Source organism: Rana temporaria, chromosome 4, assembly GCF_905171775.1.
Source record: "Rana temporaria chromosome 4, aRanTem1.1, whole genome shotgun sequence".
NCBI lineage: Eukaryota > Metazoa > Chordata > Amphibia > Anura > Ranidae > Rana > Rana temporaria.
Genome location: NC_053492.1, coordinates 327,931,149 through 327,957,499, shown reverse-complemented (window position 1 = coordinate 327,957,499; position 26,351 = coordinate 327,931,149). Strand labels below are relative to the sequence as shown.

At 45.8% G+C, this 26,351-nt stretch overlaps 1 protein-coding gene across 2 annotated transcripts in view; it reads right to left on the bottom strand.

Moving 5' to 3' along the window:
- LOC120937461 (protein unc-93 homolog A-like) overlaps positions 1-26,351 on the bottom strand; it is a 1,112,011-nt gene that overhangs the window by 748,436 nt on the left and 337,224 nt on the right. For both annotated transcript variants that reach the window (XM_040350715.1, XM_040350716.1), the window contains exon 4: positions 9,306-9,535. In XM_040350715.1, the coding sequence (XP_040206649.1) occupies positions 9,306-9,535 (230 nt within the window). The remainder of the gene's footprint in view (positions 1-9,305; positions 9,536-26,351) is intronic.

Sequence of the window (26,351 nt, the reverse complement as noted above, 5' to 3'; positions counted from 1 at the left end):
CGATGCCACCGCGCTGTGTGAGCGAGCGGGACCTTGCTCGATTCACACAGCGTCCTCCTGTGCCGCCGATCTCCGTTCCCTGCGACGTTACGACGCACGGGAGCGGAGAATGCCGCCAAATTCAAAAACGTAAACAAACGCCTTACATACAGTATACTGTAATCTTATAGATTACAGTACTGTATGTAAAAAATACACACCCCCTTGTCCCTAGTGGTCTGCCCAGTGTCCTACATGTTCTTTTATATAATAAAAACTGTTCTTTCTGCCTGCAAACTGTAGATTGTCCATAGCAACCAAAAGTGTATTTTTATGTAAAAAATGGTTTTAGATCAGCTAGAAAACAGCGATAATAAATTATAATTACTTGCAGAATTGTGTGATAGCGATTTGTGGGGAAATTCGTCATAAAAAAATAAAAGTAATGACAGCGACAATTCTGCAACTGAGCAAATTTCAGTGATTTTGATTTGATTACATTATTGAATAATTTTTATTATAATTATATTATTATTTGTTATAATTATTTATAATTATTTATTATATTATAATTTATAATTTTGTTTTTAAAAAATATTCATACCCGGGATGCCTACAAGACTCTTGTTTGGTCAGATTTAAGTGAGTTATTTCTAAAAATTACAGGCCTACAATATAAAACGCCAAATTTCCTTGCAAATAATGGTACCGCTTTCAGCACCTTTTTTCTAAAAGAATCATACCGCCAGGGAGGTTAAGCAAGATCCACTTACACAAGGATGGCAGAAGATCTCTCACCATTAGATGCACTTGATACATCTTCCTTCCAGCAATTGGTAGATTGATCGCTGTTTCAGTCGACTGGATGGCGATGGGAGCAACACATGCCACAGAATCTTCCAAACAGGATAATGATGATGATTGCTGCAGTACTGAAATTAATCTCTAGATATTCCTGCACTGTTAGCACATCTTGAGTAATCAGGCAGAATAACACACTGCAAACTCCCCTCTCAAGTCTGCACCTCCCTTTAGGAGAGTCACAGACATCAATACAGGCTCTGGAAGTGCTCAGGACACAAGCACATGGGACACTTTCTGTCTGGCTCACACAATGCCAGTCTATCTCTCCTCCTGTGTTCTCCTCTCGCTATCCCAATCACAGCTTTCCTGAGCTGCTATCCAATCCTGTTCTTCCTTGTTTTTGATGTTATGGGTGGGCTTCCTTCTTAGCTACAGCAGGACCAAATCTGCCTTCAATCCTGTAGCTGTATCCAATAGAGTCTCTCCTCCTGCTATCAGTTTAGCCAGAAAATGCAATGTTTCAGAGAGCAATACTCTGCATATATTACAGAAGCAATACTAAGCCAGCGCTACAGGGGTCTCTTTACAACCATAATGCATGCCTATATATTCTCTGCTTATGCACTTTAGGAGGTCCAAGGGTAAGGCTACCCCTGTGTATCTGCTTCAATCAGATTAGAAACAAGCTGGGATATTATTATTATACAGGATTTATATAGCGCCAACAGTTTGCACAGCACTTTACAACACCAGGGAAGATAGTACAATTACAATACAATTAAATTCAGGAGGAATCAAAGGGCCCTGCTCGTTAGAGCTTACAATCTAGAAGGGAGGGTCAAGTGGCACAAAGGGTAGTAGCTGTGGGGGATGATCAGATGGACAAGATAAAAATACAATTGTTAGGTATGGGTAGGATAGGCTTCTATGGAGAAGGATTTTCAGGGATCGTCTAAAAGCTAATAGAGTAGGACAGGGCTCAAAATCTCAAGCCCTGAGCTTCTAGCTAGGCCTCAAGTGTTACTCGCCACCAGTTGCCTCACCTAACCCATACACTGCCCCACCCCTAATTCCGCCCCTAAAAATGCCCTTGTAAATTATCTCTTGGAATGACACTGTTAAAATGTTTTATGCCGAATCAAGTTACACAATTAAATATTACCAACAACAACGTTAACAAAATGGGACAGGGCACTGAGGCAGACCAGAGGGACAGGGCACTGGCGCAAACCAGAGGGACAGGGCACTGGGGCAAACCAGAGGGACATGGCACTGGGGCAAACCAGAGGGATATGGCACTGGGGCAAACCAGAGGGACATGGACTTTTTTACTTCTGCAAATATTGCTCTCCCTCTTCTTATGTACAAGACTCCCTCCTCCTCCTCTGCCTTCTCTCTTGAACCAGGTCTTTTCCCCCATTCTCTTGCTGTCTCCTCTGCAACCCCCATCCATCCTCCTCTCTCTCTCCCTCTCCTATTCTACCCACTCTCATAATCAGGAGCCCCTGTGTGCGGCTCCACACTTGCATGTCCCCACTTCCCCCTTTCATTGTCAGGCAGTGAGGAGAGGAGCTGCAGCACAGCGGGAGGGAGTACAATCCAGCACCAAGATTCACACACCTGCATAGTTATTGACACCACAACACAGCGCACACTGACACCGCACAGCATACGGCCGCTCTCTTGTCAGGGCAACTCTTGGTAAGCGCTGTGCTGCACTGCCTACCTGGGACACCCAGAGTGGTGATAATCGCAGTCCTCCAGCTTGTTCCTTCCTGCTCTCTGCTCTCCAGCTACATTTGTCAGGTTGGGAAGCCAGGCTCAGAGAGGTCATACTATCAGGTCCCATGGCTTAACGAGAATTGTAAGGAGAGCACCTGTGTACTGCTCTGCATGTGTGCGGCTCACCCGACTACTTTTCCTGGGCACGCACCTTTGCTCTTCGGCCGCCAATCGCAGCGTGGCTCTAAGTGTAGGCACAGATTAGACTGTTGGTCATGCAGAACTGTTATCACTCGCCCCCAGCTTAAATCCACTCGCCAAATGCTAGCAGGCGAGTGGAAATTTTGAGGGCTGGAGTAGGAGATAAACGGACAGATTGGGGTAAGGAGTTGCATAGACTTGGAGAGGTTTTGGAAAAGTCCTGGAGGTGAGCGTGGGAGGAGGCTATGAGTGAGCAAGAGAGCAGGAGGTCTTGCGATGAACGATACTGCATGTGCAGTTGCATATGATCGGGGACACGCACAGAAGATGCATTGTCCTTGGATAATCATACTTCACACCATGGGGAGATGAAGCCATTGTTCCCATTATAATACAGAAAAAATAATATTTTATTGTAAATAACCCGATAAATGGGGGTCATACCTGCCATGGGCTTTGTTCCTCACTCTCTTTGGTTCATTTATGTTGCCTGTAAGTACCTTAGGTTTATCCAGCTGCATATAGTAAAGTGAGTATACCTGTATAAAATGCCACGTTTAAAATGCTAGTTTTGAATTTTGTCTATGTTTTTTCCTGAACAGGGTTTAACATAGCTATTAACCCTTTACACTCCCGAACCCTCAACGCAAAACATGTTGAGCACACCACTGTCTGCCTAGTGTGAGGCTATACACCCCTGTACAGAGATAGCTCCTTGCTACAGTATCTGTTGTTGGTGACTTTGTTTGCCTCATTGCATTTGTGTAAATACTTTGGAGGCTCCCTATCGGTTTATGGGGGGTGGGTATGCTTACACACTAGTCTGGGTTAATACTATTCAATAGATTTTTTTTACCTGGTTTTTAATATTTTTTTTAATAAAAATAATATTTACTTATACATATGACTTTGTGTGTTTGATACGGTGCCATGTATTGGTTTTAATGTTTTCTTCTTCTTCTTCTTCTTCTTCTTCTTCTTCTTCTTCTTCTTTTGGAGATGCATTGATTTTGATTTGGTTATAAATGTACTTTTTTTTTTGTGATGCATATTAGATATATTGTAGTGAATCTGGAGGAAGGGAGTAATACAGTAATAAGGCAGCATAAAAACGTGTCAAGCCATTCCAATCTCCCCCCCCGCTGTTTTTGTGTGTTTGCTCTTTTATACAGTGTAAAGTTATAAAAGTGTAGAAAGTGGTGGTGGTGCGTCGATAGTGGGCGCAGTAGCGCCGCCCCCTCTCTCCTGCACCGACAACTGAAACAATACATAGATTCATGCATTGCATGAATCTATATATTGTCGCTGCCGCCCACTATTCAGATGGCCGGCCCCCTGGTGAGCGCCGCCCATCTGAATAACAGCGGTTGGTTTTTGGAAGTGTCCATCAGAGCCAGCGGCTCTGATAGGCTTCCCAATTACAGCCTGTGGGCTGTAATCGGCTTCCAAATAGTTAACCAGGGGACGCAGGGGGTGTGCGTTCCCTGGTTAACACTGACATGCGTCTCAGCCAATCAGGTTCACTGGGTCTGGTTACCGGTAACCTGATTGGCTGAAGCGTCATCTAGGGCGGAAGAAGACATCGAGGGACAGTGGAAGGGGGATGGCTGACCCGAGAAAGGTAAGTGCCGGGTGGGGGGGGGCAATCTGGCAGCATTTTACAGGGCAAACTGGTGGCAATTGATGGGCACAGTGGCGAAAATTGATGCCATGGCACAGTGGCAACAATTGGTGGGCACAGTGGCGAAAATTGATGGACACAGTGGCGACAATTGATGGGCACAGTGGCGACAATTGATGGGCACAGTGGCGACAATTGATGGGCACAGTGGCTGCGTTTGGCATGGCACAGTGGCGACAATTGATGGGCACAGTGGTGACAATTGATGGCACAGTGGCTGCGTTTGATGGCATGGCACAGTGGTGACAATTGATGGCACAGTGGCGACAATTGATGGACACAGTGGCGACAATTGATGGGCACAGTGGCGACAATTGATGGGCACAGTGGCTGCGTTTGGCATGGCACAGTGGCGACAATTGATGGGCACAGTGGTGACAAATGATGGCACAGTGGCTGCGTTTGATGGCATGGCACAGTGGCGACAATTGATGGCAGAGTGCCTGTGTTTGATGGCATGGCACAGTGGTGACAGTTGATGGGCACAGTGGCAACAATTTATACCACAGTGGCTGCCTTTGATGGCATGGCACAGTGGTGACAATTTATGGGCACAGTGGCGATAAATGATGGCACAGAGGCTGCATTTGATGGCATGGCACAGTGGCTGTGTTTGATGACATGGCACAGAGCCGACAATTGATGGCACAGTGGTGAAAATTGATGGCACAGTGGCTGCGTTTGATGGCACAGTGGTGACAATTGATGGGCACAGTGGTGACAATTGATGGCATGGCACAGTGGCGACAATTGATGGGCACCGTGGCGACAATTGATGGGCACAGTGGCAACAATTGTATGGCACAGTGGCTGTGTTTGATGGCATGGCACAGTGGCGACAATTGATGGCACAATGGCGACAATTGATGGCACAGTGACAACAATTGATGGCACAGTGGCGACAATTGATGGCATGGCACAGTGGTGACAATTGATGGGCACAGTGCCGAAAATTGATGGCACAGTGGCTGCGTTTGATGGCATGGCACAGTGGTGACAATTTATGGGCACAGTGGCGTCAATTGAGGGCATGGCACAGTGGGGACAATTGATGGGCCTAGTGGCGATAAAGGATGGCACAGTGGCTGCGTGTGATGACATGGCACAGGGGCTGTGTTTGATGACATGGCACAGTGGCGACAATCGATGGCACAGTGGCGACAATTGATGGCACAGTGGCTGCGTTTGATGGCATGGCACAGTGGTGACAATTGATGGGCACAGTGGAGACAATTGATGAGCACAGTGGCGACAATTCATGGCACAGTTGCTGCGTTTGATGGCATGGCACAGTGGTGATAAATGATGGCACAGTGGCTGCGTTTGATGGCATGGCACAGTGGCTGCGTTTGATGACATGGCACAGTGGTGACAATTGATGGGCACAGTGGCGAAAATTGATGGCACAGTGGCTGCGTTTGATAGCATGGTACAGTGGCTGCATTTGATGGCATGTCACAGTAACTGCATTTGATAACATGGCACAGTGGCGACAATTGATGGCACATTGGCGACAATTGATGGCATGGCACAGTGGCGACAATTGATGGCACAGTGGCGACAATTGATGGCACAGTGGCGACAATTGATGGCACAGTGGTGACAATTGATGGGCACAGTGGTGACAATTGACGGGCAGAGTGGAGAAAATTGATGGGCACAATGGCTGTGTTTGATGGCATGGTACAGTGGCGACAATTGATGGCACAGTGGCTGCGTTTGATGGCATGGCATAGTAGTGACAATTGATGGGCACATTGGCGACAATTGATGGCACAGTGGCTGCGTGTGATGGCATGGCACAGTGGTGACAATTTATGGGCACAGTGGCGACAATTGATGGCACAGTGGCTGCGTTTGATGGCATGGCACAGTGGTGACAATTGATGGGCACAGTGGCGACAATTGATGGCACAGTGGTGACAATTGATGGGCACAGTGGCAACAATTGATGGGCACAGTGGCAACAATTGATGGCACAGTGGCTGAATTTGATGGCATGGCACAGTGGCTGCATTTGATGGCATGGCACAGTGGCGACAATTAATGACACAGTGGCGACAATTGATGGCATGGCACAGTGGCAACAATTGATGGCACAGTGGCGACAATTGATGGCATGGCACAGTGGTGACAATTGATGGGCACAGTGGCAACAATTGATGGGCACAGTGGCAACAATTGATGGCACAGTGGCTGCATTTGATGGCATGGCACAGTGGCGACAATTAATGACACAGTGGCGACAATTGATGGCATGGCACAGTGGCGACAATTGATGGCACAGTGGCGACAATTGATGGCATGGCACAGTGGTGGCAATTGATGGGCACAGTGGCTGCATTTGATGGCACAGTGGCGACAATTGATGGTCACAGTGGCTGCATTTGATGGGCACAGTGGCTGCAGTTGATGGGCACAGTGAGGCTGCAATTGTTGTTGTTTTTTTGTTTGTTTGCACCCCCCAAAAAATTTTGAGCAACAGCCGCCACTGGTAACAAGTCTGTCTGGACAGCTGCACACCTTGTTACACTTTTATAGCTTCATATCAATATGTGCACCTGATGAGTTGGGCTGGCACCCTTGTGGCGTGGTGAAGTGGTGTGTGAAGTCATCACTGCCTGTAGTGGTTATTTTTTTTACGTGCTAGTAGGAACCTAGACTCAGTGGGGTAAGCTATAACACCATCCAATTCCCAGAGCTTACTTATAGTTGACTCCTGAACTTGCTGGAGGAGTGGACTTTCAGGATGCACTGTCACTTTTCTTTGAATGGGCAGGTCAACATGTCCCTATAAAGAATTGGGGCCAATGCTCTTTTGGTCCTACTTCTCACAGAAGTGCACTTAGTTCTGCACTCCTGTGGCCCATACTCAGCACTAAAGTCTGCTGAAAGGATCCCAACTTTAATGTTAGGATCCACCCAGATGCCTGAGCAGCAGCTAGCTCAGCCTCTCAGCACACCACTGAGAAGCTGAGCCAACCACTCCCGCCTCCTGCACAGCCCAGTGCTCCAGTGAGTGCTGGAGGGACAAAGCAGAGCTCTCACTGAAGACCATGATCAGTCTTTGATCACTCAGTTCTTGGTCCTAGAGGTGGCAGGGGACAGTTGCAGCATTGGACTGATGCTGTCTGCACCTAGGTGATTATAATTGTTTTTTTTAACCCCATGCTTCCCTTTAAAGTGGTTGTAAACCCTTACATACCACTTTTACCTACACATAAGCCTAGATTAAGACTTACCTGTAGGTTAAAGAAATATCTCCTAAACCTACACGGTTTAGGAGATATTTACAGTAGAGACTTGCGCCGATGTCTATGGCGCATTCGCTTTAGACAACGGCACAGGCACACTTTAGATATGGCATTGTGCCATTTCTAAAGGAGGATGTGCATGACTGATGGCTCCTGCACGCATGTGCGGAAGTGCAAATCACAGCTCCCGGAAGTCACTCCGGGAGAGATGTCAGTGATGGAGGAGGGAAACGAGGACCGATGCGGGGGCTCAGGTAAGTAATTCATAATGAACTAGTATGTTTCCAGTCTGTCAGAAATGGCAAAAAAAACCTGCAGGGATGACTAAAATCTTAAATTATCTATCCATTTAACTAGGTAAGAAGATGAATGCAGATTGATTTTAATTTTCAAAAAGTACTTGAACACTGGTGCACATTTTGCAAATAAGCAGAGCGCCCATGAATCAGTACTTCAAAATCCATTGATAGTGATCAAAAATTACAGCAATCATTACTATTTAATGGACTCAAATAAAGCTGAAGAACAGAAAAGCATACAATACATGTAACTCAGAATTATGCCGCGTACACACGATCGTTTTTCAGCATGTAGAAAAACAACGTTTTTTCCAACTTCATCATTAAAATGACGTTGCCCACACACCATTGTTTTGAAAAAATGTGCTAGCAAAGCGCGGTGATGTACAACACATACGATGGCAATATAAAGGGGAAGTTCCATTCGCCTTTGGGCCAGGGAGGGACTGGCCATTGGGACTACAGGGAGTTTCCCGGTGGGCCGATGGCTCAGTGGGCCGGCTTCAATGACAGCGGACTGCCGCTCCCTCCGCTCCTCTGTCTCTCCCTCACCTGGGGGGAACAGAGAAGCAGGGGGAGGACCAGAGGAGCAGGGGGACAACAGAGGAGCATGGGGGAGGGGACAGACAGCTGACTCAACAGCTTTGGCCTGGGAGTTTCTCACTTCTGCCTAATCTTGTCCCATAAGGGGGAGCACCGAACTGATTCTTTGCCCCGGGCAAAATAATGTCTAGCTTTCCCACTGGTACTGCCTATAAGAGTACCAGTACCAGCCATTCTACTCTAGTGAAGGGGGAGAGGGGGCTTGGGTGGCCGGGGGGGGGGGGGTGCGGGAGTTGTCCGGCTGCCATGGGAGAGACCTGTCAAAGTGTGCCAGTCTGGATGAAGTCCAGGGCCAAATTTTTGTCCCAGTCCAGTCCTGCTTTGGGCTGCTTTAGCTGATTCCGTGTTAGTAAAAGACGATTTGCGCTTTTCTGTCTGTTACAGCGTGATGAATGTGTTTACTCCATTATGAACGGTAGTTTTACCAGAACGAGCGCTCCCGTCTCATAACTTGCTCTTGAGCATGCGCCGGTTTTTCACGTCGTTTTAACCCACACACGATCATTTTTAACAACCCGAAAAACAACATCGTTTAAAACATCGTTAAAAATATGCAGCATGTTCGGGAAAAAAATTTGGTCGTTTTTCAGAACCCGAAAAAATGATGTGAAGCCCACACACGATCATTTTAAATTACATTTTTAAAAAACGTATTTTTTTTCATGACGAAAAACGATCGTGTGTACACGGCATTAGGATACAAGCAAAATCATATTTTGATCAATACATGCACTTTTGTGAAGCTAGTAAAATGTAGATTACCTGCATTTGGTGTTAAGTGAAACACCAAAGAAGAAATAAGGTTTCCCCAAACACGACAAGTTTGACAAATAAGGAAAAATATTCCAAAATATTGGTTCACAACATCTTTTGCCAATTTCCCACAAGTCTCTGCATATTTGTTTCCGATTATTGTAATGTAAGTGCTTTTACTAGCCCAGAGAGGTCCTCCTCCTAATCCAACTAATACAGAGGAAATAATCAACGTAGGCCTGTAAAACATATATACACGTGTCAATAATTGGTTACTATAATTATATTTTATAACAGTTAAATTGCAGGAATCGATTATATTTACATATATGGTAAATTACATATTAAATCATTTAAATTAAAAATTTGAGTAACTTGGTATGTTAACATGTGTACATGGGCAGATTTACATTTTTATTTACTTTTTACATAAAAAAAAAAAAAAAACATTACCCACTGTACAGCATAGATAAAATATATGTTCTTGGTATCCCTACAAGTACCCCTAAAATCACTACTGTTAATTCGGCTGTATCACAGGGATACTCTCTCGACATGTTTCACAGAAATCTGCTTTGTCAGGAATTTGCGGGTTAACACAATAATACAAAAAAAATACATAGAATATAGTGATGCCAATGGTATGTACACCAATAATGACCCACTTTGATAAAGTAGATTTACTCATATATACTTGAGTATAAGCCGACCCGAATATAAGTCGAGGCACCTCATTTTACCACAAAAAAATGGGAAAACGTATTGACTCGAGTATAAGCCTAGGTTGTCCATCTGCATGCCTCACTTTGCCTTTCTGTGTCCATGTGCATGCCTCACCATCCACATGCCTCACTGTGCCTCACTGTGTCCATGCCTCACTGTTCCCATGGCTCACTGTGCCCATGCCTCACTGTGTCCATGACTAGACTTACGTTTAACATGGGAGTATATAGAAGGGGTGCCCGACTTTGAAAAATTGGTGCTCCCCGGTCGTAGGTCTCCCGGACAGCAAACTATGCACACTTGTAGAGGAGAACTAGGGCTACGTGTGTGGGGTCCAGGGGACCTACTGCCATCTGTTACCAGGTCCCCAAACTCCGGGAGATTAGGCGCAAAAAGGTGACTTGAGTATAAGCCGAATATATACGGTATATTTACAAGAATAAAATATCTAGAAAATCGTTCTGTAGCTACAGTCAAAAGTGTCACATCCAAATCACACCATAGAAGTGCATGACACTAATCTTTTTAGTATAAAAAAATTCTCAAACATATAGAGTTAGGAAATCATTACAATAAAAGGTGATGGTGACATTTCCATTTACAAGGACCATTTTGTACAAATGAAAGCATATTTACTTACGAGGAGAATAGAAATCAAATTTCTGCAAGATCATTGATAACCATCTATAAATCTGTGACAATTAGGGATGGGCGAACTGTTTGGCCTGAGCAGGAGTTAGAGACACACACAAATTATCAGGGTGTTTGGTCATTTTTTCGAATGACCGCAATGCACTGCACCACCGCACAGTGCATTGGAAGCCCTGATTTGGCAAAGCTTTCATTGCTTCAGCCAATCAAGGCACATGATTGGAGAAAGTAATGATGACTCTATCCAAACAATTAGCATGTCACTAGTCAGGGCTAAGCATAGAATGAGTCACTATTGACTGGTTGGGCCAACATCTTGCAGTATCTCAAAATCCTGCAATAAGAACTATCAGTGATGTCCTATCTCATGTAATACATGAATTATGATTCACTTGCCACCCCATGCCCAAAAGGCACAGGGTGGACTCAGACCCAAGAGTTATCAGTGACGCTGACACAGGAGTATCCCCCATCCTCACAAAGTCTCTGGGTGTCCCGGGTAATTCCGTTACAGTATCAACCTAGCTATAGTTCAGTCAATGTGAGTGTAATAAGTGACCATTCATTTTTACGTTAAAGTCACTTTAGTGTGAATCTAGTGACAGTTCAGTCAGCGTGTAGTGACCATTCATTTTTACATTAGTGCCAGTTTATTTTGCCAGAGCAGGTTTACTACTGTTCAGTGTGTTGATCACGTTTAACGCAGTATATTTCAGTGCGTTGTTATAATTATGATGAAGAAATAATACATTTCATAATCTTCTGGTGGAGATGTTAAATTCAGTTAGCCCTCAAGACAGATGAACTAAAGGTCACCACTTCATATATTTTCCACAGTTTCAATGGATCAACCATCCTAAAATTATACAAACCTTATATGAAACTCTCGCCTAGCAATTAAAAGGGTCGCTGGTTCGAATCCCAACCATGACACTACCTGCCTGGAGTTTGCATGTTCTCCCTGTGCCTGCGTGGGTTTTCCTCCGGGTACTCTGGTTTCCTCCCACACTTCAAAGACATGCTGATAGATTAATTGGCTTCTGTTTAAAATTTACCCTAGTATAGGAATGAGTGAGTTAGGGACCTTAGATTGTAAGCTCCTTGAGGGTAGGGACCGATGTGAATATACAATGTATATGTAAAGCGCTGCGTAAATTGATAGCACTATATAAGTACCTAAAATAATAATAATAATAATAATAATAATAATAATGAAACAGAGTCTCCTGAACTCATATTTACCTGTCCTTGTTGGGTAGAAAAAAGGATAGACCCAACACTGCCATAAAGGTTACACAGATACCTAACTGGACTGTTCTCACAGAGAAATCAACCTCATCAAAGGGAACCCATTGTTTAGAGTCTAGGAATTATGTATACAGCTAAACTCTATTAGCCAGATTCACGTAGACTTACGCTGGCGTATCAGTAGATACGCCGTCGTAAGTCCGAATGCGCGCCGTCGTATCTTTAGGCGTGTTCTGGAAACCAGATACGCCTGAATTTGGCCAAGATATGACTGACGTAAGTCTCCTACGCTGTCGTATCTTGGCTGCCTATTTACGCTGGCCGCTAGGGGGCGTGTACGTGGATTTACGCGTCGAATATGTAAATGAGCAAGATACGCCGATTCACAAACGTATGTACGCCCGTCGCAGTAAGCTATGCCGTTTACGTAAGACATACGCCGGCGTAAAGATAAACCACCAAAAAGATGGCGCAGCCCATGCAAGGTATGGATGACGGAACAGCCGCCGTATTTTACGTCGTTTGCGTAAGCGTACGTGAATGGGGTTGGGCGTAGGTTACGTTCACTTCGAAAGCATTGAGTATTTGCAACGTGATTCTGAGCATGCGCGCACATGCGCCGTACCAACGGCCCTCATTTACATGGGGTCACGGTTAGTTTACATGTAGCATGCACACTACCTGCCTAATTTGAATTAGGCGGGGTTACGCCGGGCCATTTGCTCTACGCCGACGTAACTTAGGGAGCAAGTGCTTTGTGAATACTGGCCTTGCCTCTCTATTTTACGTCGGCGTAGCTCAAATGAGCTGCACTACGCCCACTTAAACATACGCGATGTATGTGAATCTGGCTATATCTAAATATTCATATTGAGTCTGTCCAAAGTTAATGTTAAAACACTTTAAAGAGACATTTGAATTATGTACACTCTGGATATTTTAAAATACGGTACCTATATTTGATTATCAGTCACTCAAATTATATAGTATATCCCAGGTCATAGATACAATTATGATTTTAGCGTCTACTGACTCAATGATAATTCTGTCGTAAGGTAAAAATATAAAAGATTTTGATGTAGAACAAATTAGAAGTAGGAATTGTTTTAGGTTTGCACATTAGTGTTATGAAAAACATATGAATTGTGACTATAACTGTATGAAAATATACACATAACATGTGTTTTTACAAGATAAACAAGTATTCATAGGATATACAAGAATTATACATTTATCTATATATCTATATATAGATATATAGCAAGGTGCCACGTTTGATATGATAAAAGACTGCTGTTTGCAGATAAAGAAGGAACTCAGCTCCCTCCGGTGGCCAATTGTTGTCATAGCCACCTCCTGTTTGTTTTACCCTGGTACAGCAATGCATGTTGGGAATTGAAGTGCAGGGAGGTAAAGACTCCATTGCCCTGGTCAGTTGACAGACTACAATGTCCAGAGTGCAACTGTGCGATCCCAAAATACTTTGCGCCCGGCACGGCCTGCTGGGGGAAGGAATTTAAGGAGGAGGACGTCCTTGGCTCGCTCTCTCTGGACTGCAAGAAGGAGGCCTGTGTTGAGGCTTGTCTCCTGGAGCCTAGGCCTGAGAAGCCTGGGCCTATACACGCCTGTGCGGATTGCCCATTCTGTAAGGGGGGTTCCTGACGGATACACATTATGAAAATAGAACATATTATTTAACAGATAGTTCAGAACACGTTTTTCTGCCCTCAGACATGCCTAGTGGTTAAAGGTGATATTACCTGAACTCACCAAATTAAATCATCAGATTTTTCCAACCAATGGAAAATAAGCCATACCTTCTGGGCTGAGCTTATTATAATTTTTATAATCTTATTGTCTGACATGTGTAGAGGGTATTGCCTTCTGATGTGATACAAAAGACTACTATTGCTGATCATGAAGGATCTCAACTCCCTCCGGTGGCCAAGTTGGGTTACAGCTACCTGTTGTCTACATTTGTTCTGGTACCGCAGTGAATGTTGGTGGATTAAGTGCAGAAGGAGAAGAGACTCCATTGCCCTGGTCTGTAATGAACTGCATTACCCAGAGAGCAACTGTGCAACCCCAGGATGCTTTGCCTTCCGCACCGCCTGCAAAGAGAGGTAATTCAAGGGAGAGGACGTGTTTGGCGTGCTCTCTCGGGACCACCTCTTCAACCCAGGAGGACACTGCCAGGAGTGTCTCCACGGGGAGTAGGCCACAGTTGAGGCCTAAATACACTCGGACGGAGCGGCTTTGAGACGGAGAGACGAAACCTCTACCGGAGCCATTGGATGAGATCCCAATAACCCTGTGACCTGTCTGAGGACCAGAGTCTGTTTATTGTTTGGACCGTGTGTCGTAGAAGGACGAGGCCTACACCAGTTGGGTAAGACGGGCACTTGCCTAAAGTACTGTTTGTATTGAGGAAGGGTGGATCGCTGACATCCATTTTATTGGTTTGACTATCCAGGAAACTTTGTCCGTTTATTACTACCTTACTGGATTACAAGTTGTTCTTGGCGCACCACTGCATGCCACCGAACAAGTGCACAAACTATTAGCAGGATACTGCATTCAAGTTTGGTCTGGGATGCCAGGCCATCATAGTTAGTTATAGCTATAACATCCAAGGACTATTTGTCATACATTATCTATATTGGTTGCATTGCTCGCTGGCCGAGTAATCAGTTCTACTATATTAATACATTATACTTAATCCGTCCTTCTATTATATTTTATGTTGTAGAGAGGTGGGAGCTGGGTGAGGATTGGCAGGAGGGCGTTTCAATGTACACGTTTTGTTGAAGGAGACCCCCTTGCTGTGTGCTCACACAGGTCTATATGACGTTGCAGATTAGCTTTTGCCAGAACTTAACATTATCATTGATATTGCAGGGACCTGCAAATAGAGTGTCACTGTTTTACTCATGTTTTTTTGGTCTTCTTTAGGTAAAGCACTAATTTGGTTATCTTGAAGTCTGTGTGCAGCCTATCTTTTATATTGCAAGATCCCTCCACTTAAGGCAATCCCTTTTATTGCATAATCTGTTGTTGTGTAATAGGATATATTGTTCCTCACAAGTTACTGAGTTACACAACTCTCACATTTACTAGTTGTGTCACGGGAGGGTTTTGAGACACTTTAAGGGGTTAATCACCTAGCGTAGACCCAAAACAATCCAGCAGCTCCTCCGAGGGTAGTGCTACACCTGGGGGCTCGTCCGGGATTTCTACGGCTTTGGCGGTTAACTCCCCCCTAAGAAAAACCCTTGCCAACACCACAATAGATTCTGTTGCCATCACCAAGTGGTGTAAGGAGGAGGATGCCTCTCCTGATGCCTGTCTGGTAGTGGAGATTAAAGGGAATGTTTGGACGGAAGAAGAACTGACCTCAGTTTTGAAGACACTGTCCCCAAATAGAAAACCCTGGGTTATTGATCTAAGGACAGACACCCAGGCCCCTCACACCTATGCTTTGTGTGAATGGAAAAAAGGGATCCCTGACCAATTTAAGGGTCTAAGCATAAGGGCACCTGATCAGACTGAACTTTTTCTCATACATCCAGAACTACCAGGAAGGAGTCCTACATCCACTAGCCAATGCACCCCCAATCAAGTATGGGAGCAATGTGATTCTGATAGGCGCTATCTGTTTCTTAAGGGAGATTTGGCCGGACATCGTATTACCTTAGCTTCTATATATCTGCCTAATAGGGCACAACTGAGCTGTTTGGATGGAATTCTTAACATCCTACAGGAGTTTATGGAAGGAAGGGTGATATTGGGAGGAGACTTCAATGTGGCTCTTGATCCACTGCTGGATCTTTCAAAGTCCGCCTCACATCTGTCTTATTCATATCTCAGACGTGTTAGGAAAGCCCTCCAAACTGTCCGGTTGGTAGATATTTGGCGGGTACAACACCCCAATGATCGAGATTATACCTTCTATTCGGCACCACATGACAGTTATTCTCGGATTGATTATATAATGGTATCTCAGTCCCTACTACCAGTGGTAGTGAGTTCTTCAATTGGTACTGGACTGTATCGGATCATTCTCCAGCTGTTATAGATTTACAGCTTGATAAGTATACAACTAGACCATGGACGTGGAAGCTCAATGAATCTTTGATACAAGAAGGTCCATTACGTAATGATCTATCTGAGGCATTGGCCAGAATTTTTTGTGATAATGATACAGAGGATATCTCTCCATTTACATTATGGGAAACATAAGTGTGTTATGTGGGGTCTGCTGATTAAAAAGGCGACTGAAATACGTAAAAATAAGCAAGCAGCTCTCCAAACTCAATTAAATTTGGTGGCCAATTTAGAATCCAAACATAAAAAATCACTTTCTAGATCGGTAGCAGTGGACCTTAGCATGGAACGAGAAAAATTGGCTTCTCTTCTTGGACATGAAACTAAAATATTTCTATTAAAAGCCAGACATATGCAATATGTACATGGGAACAAATCAGGTAAACTTTTGGCCCATTAACTTAGGGAAATTTCCCGGAGAAACTATGTTCCATTTATTGATTCTGACAGTGGGAAACGTAAATATACAGGTCATTCTAAAAAAATTAGCATATTGTGATAAAGTTCATTATTTTCTGTAATGTACTGATAAACATTAGACTTTCATATATTTTATTTACACACAACTGAAGTAGTTCAAGCCTTTTTATTGTTTTAATATTGATGATTTTGGCATGCAGCTCATGAAAACCCAAAAACCCAAAATTCCTATCTAAAAAAATTAGCATATTTCATCCGACCAATAAAAGAAAAGTGTTTTTAATAAAAGAAAAAGTCAACCTTCAAATAATTATGTTCAGTTATGCACTCAATACTTGGTCGGGAATCCTTTTGCAGAAATGACTGCTTCAATGCTGCGTGGCATGGAGGCAATCAGCCTGTGGCACTGCTGAGGTGTTATGGAGGCCCAGGATGCTTCGGTAGCGGCCTTAAGCTCATCCAGAGTGTTGGGTCTTGCGTCTCTCAACTTTCTCTTCCCAATATCCCACAGATTCTCTATGGGGTTCAGGTCAGGAGAGTTGGCAGGCCAATTGAGCACACTAATACCATGGTCAGTAAACCATTTACCAGTGGTTTTGGCACTGCGAGCAGGTGCCAGGTCGTGCTGAAAAATGAAATCTTCATCTCCATAAAGCTTTTCAGCAGATGGAAGCATGAAGTGCTCCAAAATCTCCTGATAGCTAGCTGCATTCACCCTGCCCTTGATAAAACACAGTGGACCAACACCAGCAGCTGACATGGCACCCCAGACCATCACTGACTGTGGGTACTTGACACTGGACTTCAGGCATTTTGGCATTTCCCTCTCCCCAGTCTTCCTCCAGACTCTGGCACCTTGATTACCGAATGACATGCAAAATTTGCTTTCATCCGAAAAAAGTACTTTGGACCACTGAGCAACAGTCCAGTGTTGCTTCTCTGTAGCCCAGGTCAGGCGCTTCTGCCGCTGTTTCTGGTTCAAAAGTGGCTTGACCTGGGGAATGCGGCACCTGTAGCCCATTTCTTGCACACGCCTGTACACGGTGGCTCTGGATGTTTCTACTCCAGACTCAGTCCACTGCTTCTGCAGGTCCCCCAAGGTCTGGAATCGGTCCTTCTCCACAATCTTCCTCAGGGTCCGGTCACCTCTTCTCGTTGTGCAGCGTTTTCTGACACACTTTTTCCTTCCCACAGACTTCCCACTGAGGTGCCTTGATACAGCACTCTGGGAACAGCCTATTCGTTCAGAAATGTCTTTCTGTGTCTTACCCTCTTGCTTGAGGGTGTCAATGATGGCCTTCTGGACAGCAGTCAGGTCAGCAGTCTTACCCATGATTGCGGTTTGGAGTAATGAACCAGGCTGGGAGTTTTTAAAAGCCTCAGGAATCTTTTGCAGGTGTTTAGAGTTAATTAGTTGATTCAGATGATTAGGTTAAGAGCTCGTTTAGAGAACCTTTTCATGATATGCTAATTTTTTGAGATAGGAATTTTGGGTTTTCATGAGCTGTATGCCAAAATCATCAATATTAAAACAATAAAAGGCTTGAACTACTTCAGTTGTGTGTAATGAATCTAAAATATATGAAAGTCTAATGTTTATCAGTACATTACAGAAAATAATGAACTTTATCACAATATGCTAATTTTTTGAGAATGACCTGTATATCCAGGGAAATTGCAGAAGTTTTTCGAGAGTACTATGTGTCCTTATATAATTTACCGACGAACCTATCCACTAGGGATGAGCCGAACATACCCGGGTTCGGTTCGCACCAGAACGTTCAAACAGACCGTCCGTTCGCACGAACATTTAGAACCCCATTGAAGTCTATGGGACTCGAACGTTCGAATTCAAAAGTGCTAATTTTAAAGTCCAATAAGCAAGTTATTGATGGAAAACGTCTTTGAGAACCCGGGTCTTGTCCCAGGGAACATGTATCAATGGAAAAAAAAGTTTTAAAAACTGTAGTTTTTTCTTGAGCAGCGATTTTAATGATGCTTAAAGTGAAAAAAAAATCCTTTTAAATATGGTACCTGCTGGGTGTCTATAGTAGTGGCACGTGTTTAGAAATGTCCCTGCACAGATTACTCTCAGAAAAAAGTAATTTAATACTGCTTGCGGCTTTAATGTAATGTTTGGTCCCTGCAATATGGATAAAAATCATTGAAAAAAATAGCATGAGTTTCCCCGACACCACTCCCCCCAGGTCATTACAAGACCCAGTGCCGATCCTGACCTCCCTGGGGCCCTAAGCAAAATGACATGGCACATTAAAAATGAGAATGACGACAGTGACATGTCACATTAAAGAAAGTTGAGAAGCGGGGGGAGGGGGTGTTCTGCTGTCGGAAATGACTCAGCCAGCGAGTTTAGAAGCGGGGTGAGGGGGCAAAAATGACTTCTCACCAGACGGGGCCTCTAGTAATTTGGGGGGCCCTTTGCTTTTTTGGGTGGCCCTAAGCGGCTTGCATAGTGAGCCTATAGCGAGGATCGGCCCTGACAAGACCTTTTGGCCCTATATACTTTGAACAGCAGTATACAGGCATTGCAAACAAGATAAGGACTGTAGGTTTCTTAAGTAGAATCAGAACCATGTCATACTTTGCTCCTGCATATTGCACAATTTCCTAAAGAGACCCTCAACAAACTACATGACACTTGTGCCTGATGAGGCCACTGATGTTCCAGTGGTGGTAGCCCGTCAGACTGTCCATACAGGCTTGGCCCCCCCAAAGTGCATGTGCTGTGTGGCAACAATATGTCAATTATTTTAGGGGTGGGGGGGGGGGGGGGACCATTACAATGCCAGATCTTGGCTCAATAAATTATTTTTTTGGGAAAGTAAAATTCTAGAAAATTCGAGAAAAAAGGGGGGTTGCCATCCGGGGCCCCCTTTGAACAAATTCTGTGAAGAACTCCTGTTCTCTGAAGGCCTCCATTATTTCTGCAAGTCAAAATTTAGCCAAAAAAACGAATGTCAGTCAAGCCTTAGCTTTCTCCCCATATCTAACCCACAAAGTCATCCACTGATCATAAAGTCCAAAAATCAAGTTTGGTATCGTCGTATTGCACGATCGTTTTTCCGACGTTTTCTACCGACTGTGAACGACGTTCTCATTCACGCAATATTCCTTTATACACTGCGCATGTGCGAAGCTCCGCACGTTGCCACGCCCATGACAATCGTTCTAGTGATTGACACACCCCTTTTCAGTCGTTCAATGCAAGAGTCAGAAGAAATGATGGAGGGAAGACAGCAAGCTGCAACCAGGCAGGAGAGAGGCCAGGCACACACCAGGAGGAGCAGGAGTTACAAAGCCACCAACATGAGCTTCGAAGAGATGGTAGAGATGGTGGCTGTTCTTAAAAAGGAGGACTACGACGGCAAAAAAGGGCCTTACAAGAACCCCAATAAACTAAAGGCACAGATAATGGAGAAGGTGCGGAGGACTCTCCATGCAAAATTCGGGGTGCAGAGGTCCAGGGAGCAGCTGCACAAGCGATGGTCTGATTTGAAAATCAGAGAGCCGGACCAGATGGGGAAAATTAGAAGAGTTCTCAGAAGACGTAAGTAAATTTCATGTGTACTCTGAATATTTGTTTTAATTCTTTTGCGTCATTTGGTTTTCTTTCAGGTTGTGTATATAGACAGTCCAAGAATAGATGTTTCAAGGTTCCTGTTTGTGGGCATAATGTTTTTTTTCTTTTTTTTTCTTTTAAAGTGTATTTCCTGACGCATTCATGGCAGCACACACTGGGTTGTGACTCCGCCCCCACAACCTGACAGGATTGGTTAGCTATAAATTTGAAGGGGAGACACCCGGCATCATTCTCTTTTTTTATCCTCACCTGACAGGACGTGGACGTACAGCTTGTCTCCTACCGCTATCGCCCCAGCAGGTTCAGCCTCTCCTGTTTGGAAGTCCCCCTTGTACAGTCTCTAATAGAGCTTTATAGGGGTGGTGGTCTCAGGGGTCAATCCCGGCTAAATTCCTGGCATATATACAAGCTTTAAATAAGCTTAGATAGGCAGTGTGGCTCTCCCTCTCTCTCTTACCCTCCTTGAGTTTCCGACTCGTTTTTTTTATCCTTACAAATTGCCATAGCGAATCTCCTACAATGCTATTGTGCCCTCTGAAGTTTCTGATACCTTGCACACATTTTTTTTTTTAACTCTGTACCTTTTAACAGCAGGCTCTCTGAGCCATGTAGTTCCCTTCAGCGCCGCGTTCCTCGGGCGTACTGCGCATGCGCGCAGCAGAATGATGACGCCGGAGGTCTCCCTCGCCCTCATCCAAGATGGCGCCGGGACGCGCGAGACGCTACTGCGCATGCGCGTATGCGTCATCAGCGCCACGACGGCGGCGCCGAATTCAAAAGGACAAAAAAATCCTTTTGCTCCCTAAGGCTGCTGCTTTGCCCGAAATCTACAGGGATTTCTCCCTGGGTATGCAGATGCTTTCTCCCTGCTAGCCTTCCCTTCCCTTTTGCTTATGTTTATTTATTTAATTATTTATTTTTTAACCACCTGTTGGCTTCCTTTCCAGCATCCATATCTGCTGCTTCCCTGTATTCCTCATGGAGCCCACTGCCCTCGCAGACCACTACCAGCAAACAAGGTATGGAGGCCGCCTTATTATTAGGTAAGTAGAGAAGAGACAAAAAAGAGAGCCGGCCGCTAACACTGCCTTTCTGTTGCAGTCCCATTAGGCCAAGAGACGCAAGCCCATGGCGCAGGGAGAGGTCCAGGCATGCATCAAGCAGGAGGTCCCGTAAAAGTCGGTCAAGGTCCTCCTCCCGCTACCATCGATCAAGGCATAGCCGATCACGCCGCAGCCGCTCCCGTCACAGCCGGTCTCATCACAGACGGTCTCCCTCATTTCACCGCAAGCATTTACATACCCGTCCTGCAGCAAACGCTTGCTGGGTGTGCGGTGCTACTGCTTTGCCAGGAAAGCTAGCATGTCGTACTTGCTTTAACGAAGCAACTAGAGAAAAGGAGACGGACGTCAGAATGGCTACGGATCTCTCTTCCCGACAACACATAGAGGAATCGTCAATCTGGACCACAGCTCCTCTGGCTTGTGATGAGCCCATCCCAGGCACTTCATCCGCCTCTGGCCCATATGCCCAGCTAACAGAAGCTCATTCCGATCATGAAGATCGGGAGATCGTGTCTGGATTTGACTTTGGCCTGGTCGAACCTTTTGCCCGTTCGGTTAAGGAGACAATAGGCTGGGAAGAACCCGTGACGGAGCCACTGAAAGTTGGGAAATACTTCCCCGAGTTAAGGAGGGATCCAGAACTGTTTCCCTTCATTGAAGAATTGGAGGACCTCATTAAGGAGGAGTGGGAAAAACCGGCCAAGCGGCCCGGTCTGTCCAACAAACTTGCTAAATTGTATCCTCTGAAAGAATCTAAAATCGCTTCCCTCATCAACGCTCCTGTTGTGGATTCATCCCTTATGCGGCTCGCCAGGCACGTCACTCTGCCAATAGAGGACGCAGTCTCATTCAAGGACGTTCTCGACCGCAAGATTGACCTAGAGTTGAAGAAAGCATACTCTACGGCGGGGGGAGCATGTAGACCAGCTATTGCCAGCGCTGAGAAGGCTCTCCTAGAAGGTGCTGACCGGGGGGACATAATATCCTCCTTGCAGGAGATCAGGCTAGCCGGTGACTTTGTGGCAGGGGCCTCGGTGGACGTCATTCGTTCTTCGGCCAGGTCCATGCTAGCCTCAGTTATGGCCCGCAGAGCCTTATGGCTGAAGCCTTGGGTCGCGGACACGGCTTCGAAATCCAACTGGTGCAAGATTCCGTATGATGGCACAAGCCTGTTCGGCACGAAATTGGACTCGGCAATCTCCAAAGTCACTGGAGGAAAGTCGGGACTTATTCCCTCTGACAGGAGGCCCAAGCCTCAGAAAGGTCCTACCTTCAGGCGTAATCTGCCTGAGAGGTATAGGGAAGCCAGATTTTATCGCCCCGGCAAGGAGTTCAGAAGGGATTGGAGGTCTACTCTGGCCTTGGTCAGAAGTCCAAGGCCATTACTGCAGGGGATCAGCAAAAGTCCCTTTGAAGAATTGCCTGCCCACCCAGCTCAGGTGGGCGCCAGGCTCAGCGGTTTCACACAAATATAGTCGGAACACATAACGGACCTGTGATACATTTGCCTATATGTCTCAGTTTACTGCTCCCTGCTAGCCATATGGGTTAGAGGTAGAAAGGAATTTCATGTGTGATTCATTCCTCTGACAGGTTATTGACGTGCTAATGTCCCCTCACTATTCTAAACGTTAATTGATCTATTGTGTTGTGTGAAGAAGATCTGTGTTTACCCTTAAAAGATGTGTATTGTATCCTCAGGCTAAATGATTAGAGAAGTGGGATGTTAATTATTCTGATTGCTTCAGTGTAGTAATTAACTCCCCTGATGTCTTTATCTAAAGAAATGTGTCTGCATGGTCGGCTCCGACTTGTCTCCTATAATCTGTATGGGAAACCCCACTGTGTGAGGGGGGTGTTCCTAACAGGTTGTAACCACATATAAGCTGAGTTTTTGTGTCAATAAAGTGTCTTGTTCTAGCAGTAAGCTTGGCATGTGTGGCTTTCTGGGCGATTCCAGGGATATCCCTCCTCGTGGAATATTGGGGTGATTTGCGTTGTGGTGTGGCAGAGGGCAATATGCTCCATATTGTTTGGTTGTGTCAAAAACTGCAGGCATTCTGGGCCAAGGTCCGAGATATGATAAGACAGCTGACAGGTCAGGACCTGGGTTCTGAACCAGCCAAATACTTGCTCCATCTTTCAGAGCTTTATAGGCGTAAATATAGTAATTCGTTGACCGTTCACCTTCTGAATGCAGCCAAGTCATGTGTATCAGCTCTCTGGAAGCGGGAATCATCTCCCTCTGTCTCGAAGTGGCTTAAAAAAATAGCTGAAATATATACTATGGAAAGAGGTAGTGCTACTATTCAAGGCAGAGAAGAGAAGTTTAATAAAAAATGGTCAACATGGTCAGCATATGTCTGCTCTAGAGAATATGGTTGTGCGCTGGCGGAGGCGGAATAGAGGAATATTTCTTTTTTCTTTTTTTTTTTTTGTTGGTTTGTTTTTGTTCTGTTTTTGTTTTTTGTTGTGCCGGTTTGATAAATAGGAAGGACGATGAAGATTATCTATACCGTCAGTATATCTAGAAAAGGAAAACATTTGGAACTGAAATGCTCTGTAAATTCCTTCTATTGCAGAATCGATTTGAGATATGTTATATATGTGATACGTATGCAATTGAAGTGTGTTTGTTTGTATAAAATCGATTAAAAAACAATAAAATATAGAATTTTTTAAAAAAAAGTATGGGAGCCAAGGGCCAAATTCTCAAAAAAGCTGCGTAACTTAAATTTCAGCAGTTAAGTTACACTGACTTAAAATTTCTACCTAAGTGCCTGATCGTCAAAGCACTTACCTAGAAATTACACGCCGTGTAACTTAAGTGCCGCCGTCGTAAGGTGGTCCTCCTCTCCTGGGGGCGTTTAAAATTTAAATGAGGCGCGCTCCCGTGCCGGCCGTACTGCGCATGCGTGTGACGTCATTTTCCCGCCGTGCAGCGCGCGAACGTAATTAACGCCGGGCGGCTTTGAGAATTTCGACGGGACACTAAAGTTGCGACGGGTGAAAAAAAAAAGACGCGCCGGGAAAACAAATAATTATAAAAAAAAATGACAGCGTCGCTCAGCATGCATTCCTGAGAGGGAGAACTCCATGCCAATTTTCAAAGAAAAAACCGGCATGGGTTCCCCCCCCAGGAGCATACCAGGCCCTTAGGTCTGGTATGGGTTGTAAGGAGACCCCCCCACGCCGAAAAATTGACGTAGGGGGTCCCCCTACAATCCATACCAGACCCGTATCCAAAGCACGCTACCCGGCCGGTCAGGAAGGGAGTGGGGACGAGCGAGCGCCCCCCCTCCTGAGCCGTGCCAGGCCGCATGCCCTCAACATGGGGGGGTTGGGTGCTCTGGGGCAGGGGGGCGCACTGCGGGCCCCCCCACCCCAGAGCACCCTGTCCCCATGTTGATGAGGACAGGACCTCTTCCCGACAACCCTTGCCGTTGGTTGTCGGGGTCTGCGGGCGGGGGCTTATCGGAATCTGGGAGTCCCCTTTAATAAGGGGGCCCCCAGATACCGGCCCCCCACCCTAAGTGAATGGATATGGGGTACATCGTACCCCTATCCATTCACCTGGAGGCAAAAAGTAAAAGTTAGTAAACACACAACACAAGGCTTTTTAAAATAATTTATTATTCTGCTCCGGATGCCCCCCCTGTCTTCTTTATTAGCTCTATTTCCAGGGGGGGCTTCTTCTTCCGCTCTCCGGGGGTCTTCTTCCACTCTCCGGGGGTCTTCTTCCACTCTCCGGGGGGGGGGTTTCTTCTTCCGCTCTCCGGGGGGGGGCTTCTCCGCTCTCCAGGGGGCTTCTTCCATCTTCTCCCCTCTTCCGCTGTTGACTCGGCGAACCCCGGTTCTTCTCCAGCTGGCCGGTGCCTTCTTCTTCAGCGCTGGCTGCCTGCTATGTTTGTGTGTTAGCTCAATTAGTAACAGGCAGCCGGCGCGGTCTTCTGTGACGTCAGGGTCTTCTGTTCTTCTCCCCTCTTCCGATGTTGACTCGTCGCCTGTTGTCGCTGTAATGATGGAAGCGCGCCTTGCATCCCATTTATATAGGCATCACCGTCCCATCATGCTCCGGCAGGTACCCACGTGGTGGGTGCACGTGGGTAGGCACCCACCACGTGGGTACCTGCCGGAAGAAGAAGCCCCCCCTGGAAATAGAGCTAATAAAGAAGACAGGGGGGGCATCCGGAGCAGAATAATAAATTATTTTAAAAAGCCTTGTGTTGTGTGTTTACTAACTTTTACTTTTTGCCTCCAGGTGAATGGATAGGGGTACAATGTACCCCATATCCATTCACTTAGGGTGGGGGGCCGGTATCTGGGGGCCCCCTTATTAAAGGGGACTCCCAGTTTCCGATAAGCCCCCGCCCGCAGACCCCGACAACCAGCGGCAAGGGTTGTCGGGAAGAGGTCCTGTCCTCATCAACATGGGGACAGGGTGCTCTGGGGTGGGGGGGCCCGCAGTGCGCCCCCCTGCCCCAGAGCACCCAACCCCCCCATGTTGAGGGCATGCGGCCTGGCACGGCTCAGGAGGGGGGGGGCGCTCGCTCGTCCCCACTCCCTTCCTGACCGGCCGGGTAGCGTGCTTTGGATACGGGTCTGGTATGGATTGTAGGGGGAACCCCTACGTCAATTTTTCGGCGTGGGGGGGTCTCCTTACAACCCATACCAGACCTAAGGGCCTGGTATGCTCCTGGGGGGGAACCCATGCCGGTTTTGAATTTTAAAATTGCAGTGGAGTTCTCCCTCAGGAATGCATACCAAATGCCGTCGCTGGAATGGGCCTTTACAATGTGTGACTAACTTTCCACATTATAAAACCAGCCCTAGTTTTGCGCAGGCAAATTCGGAACTTAGGCAGAAATCACAGTGATGAAATGCTTTGAAAATCTGCTTAAGTCCTCATTTGCATACGCAAAGCTGCATTTCAATGAGAAATGCCCCCAGTGGCGGATGCGGTACTGCATCCTAAAATCTGACCGTGTAAGTGTCTTACACATGTCAGATTTTCTGCCTAACTTTGGAAAAAGCCTTTTGAGAATCGTTTCCAAAGTTAGGCACAGGGATACGCAGGCTGAACAGCAGTTAAGTCTGCGTATCTCTTTTGAGAATCAGGCCCCAAATTCCCATCCTTGGCCTCTCTTAACCCAGAGCTGTATGTTGTCCTTGGAGAAATCATAGCCAAGTGCAAGAAAGATCCTTCGGACTACGTGATGACTGGATACCGGAAGCTGAGAGTCT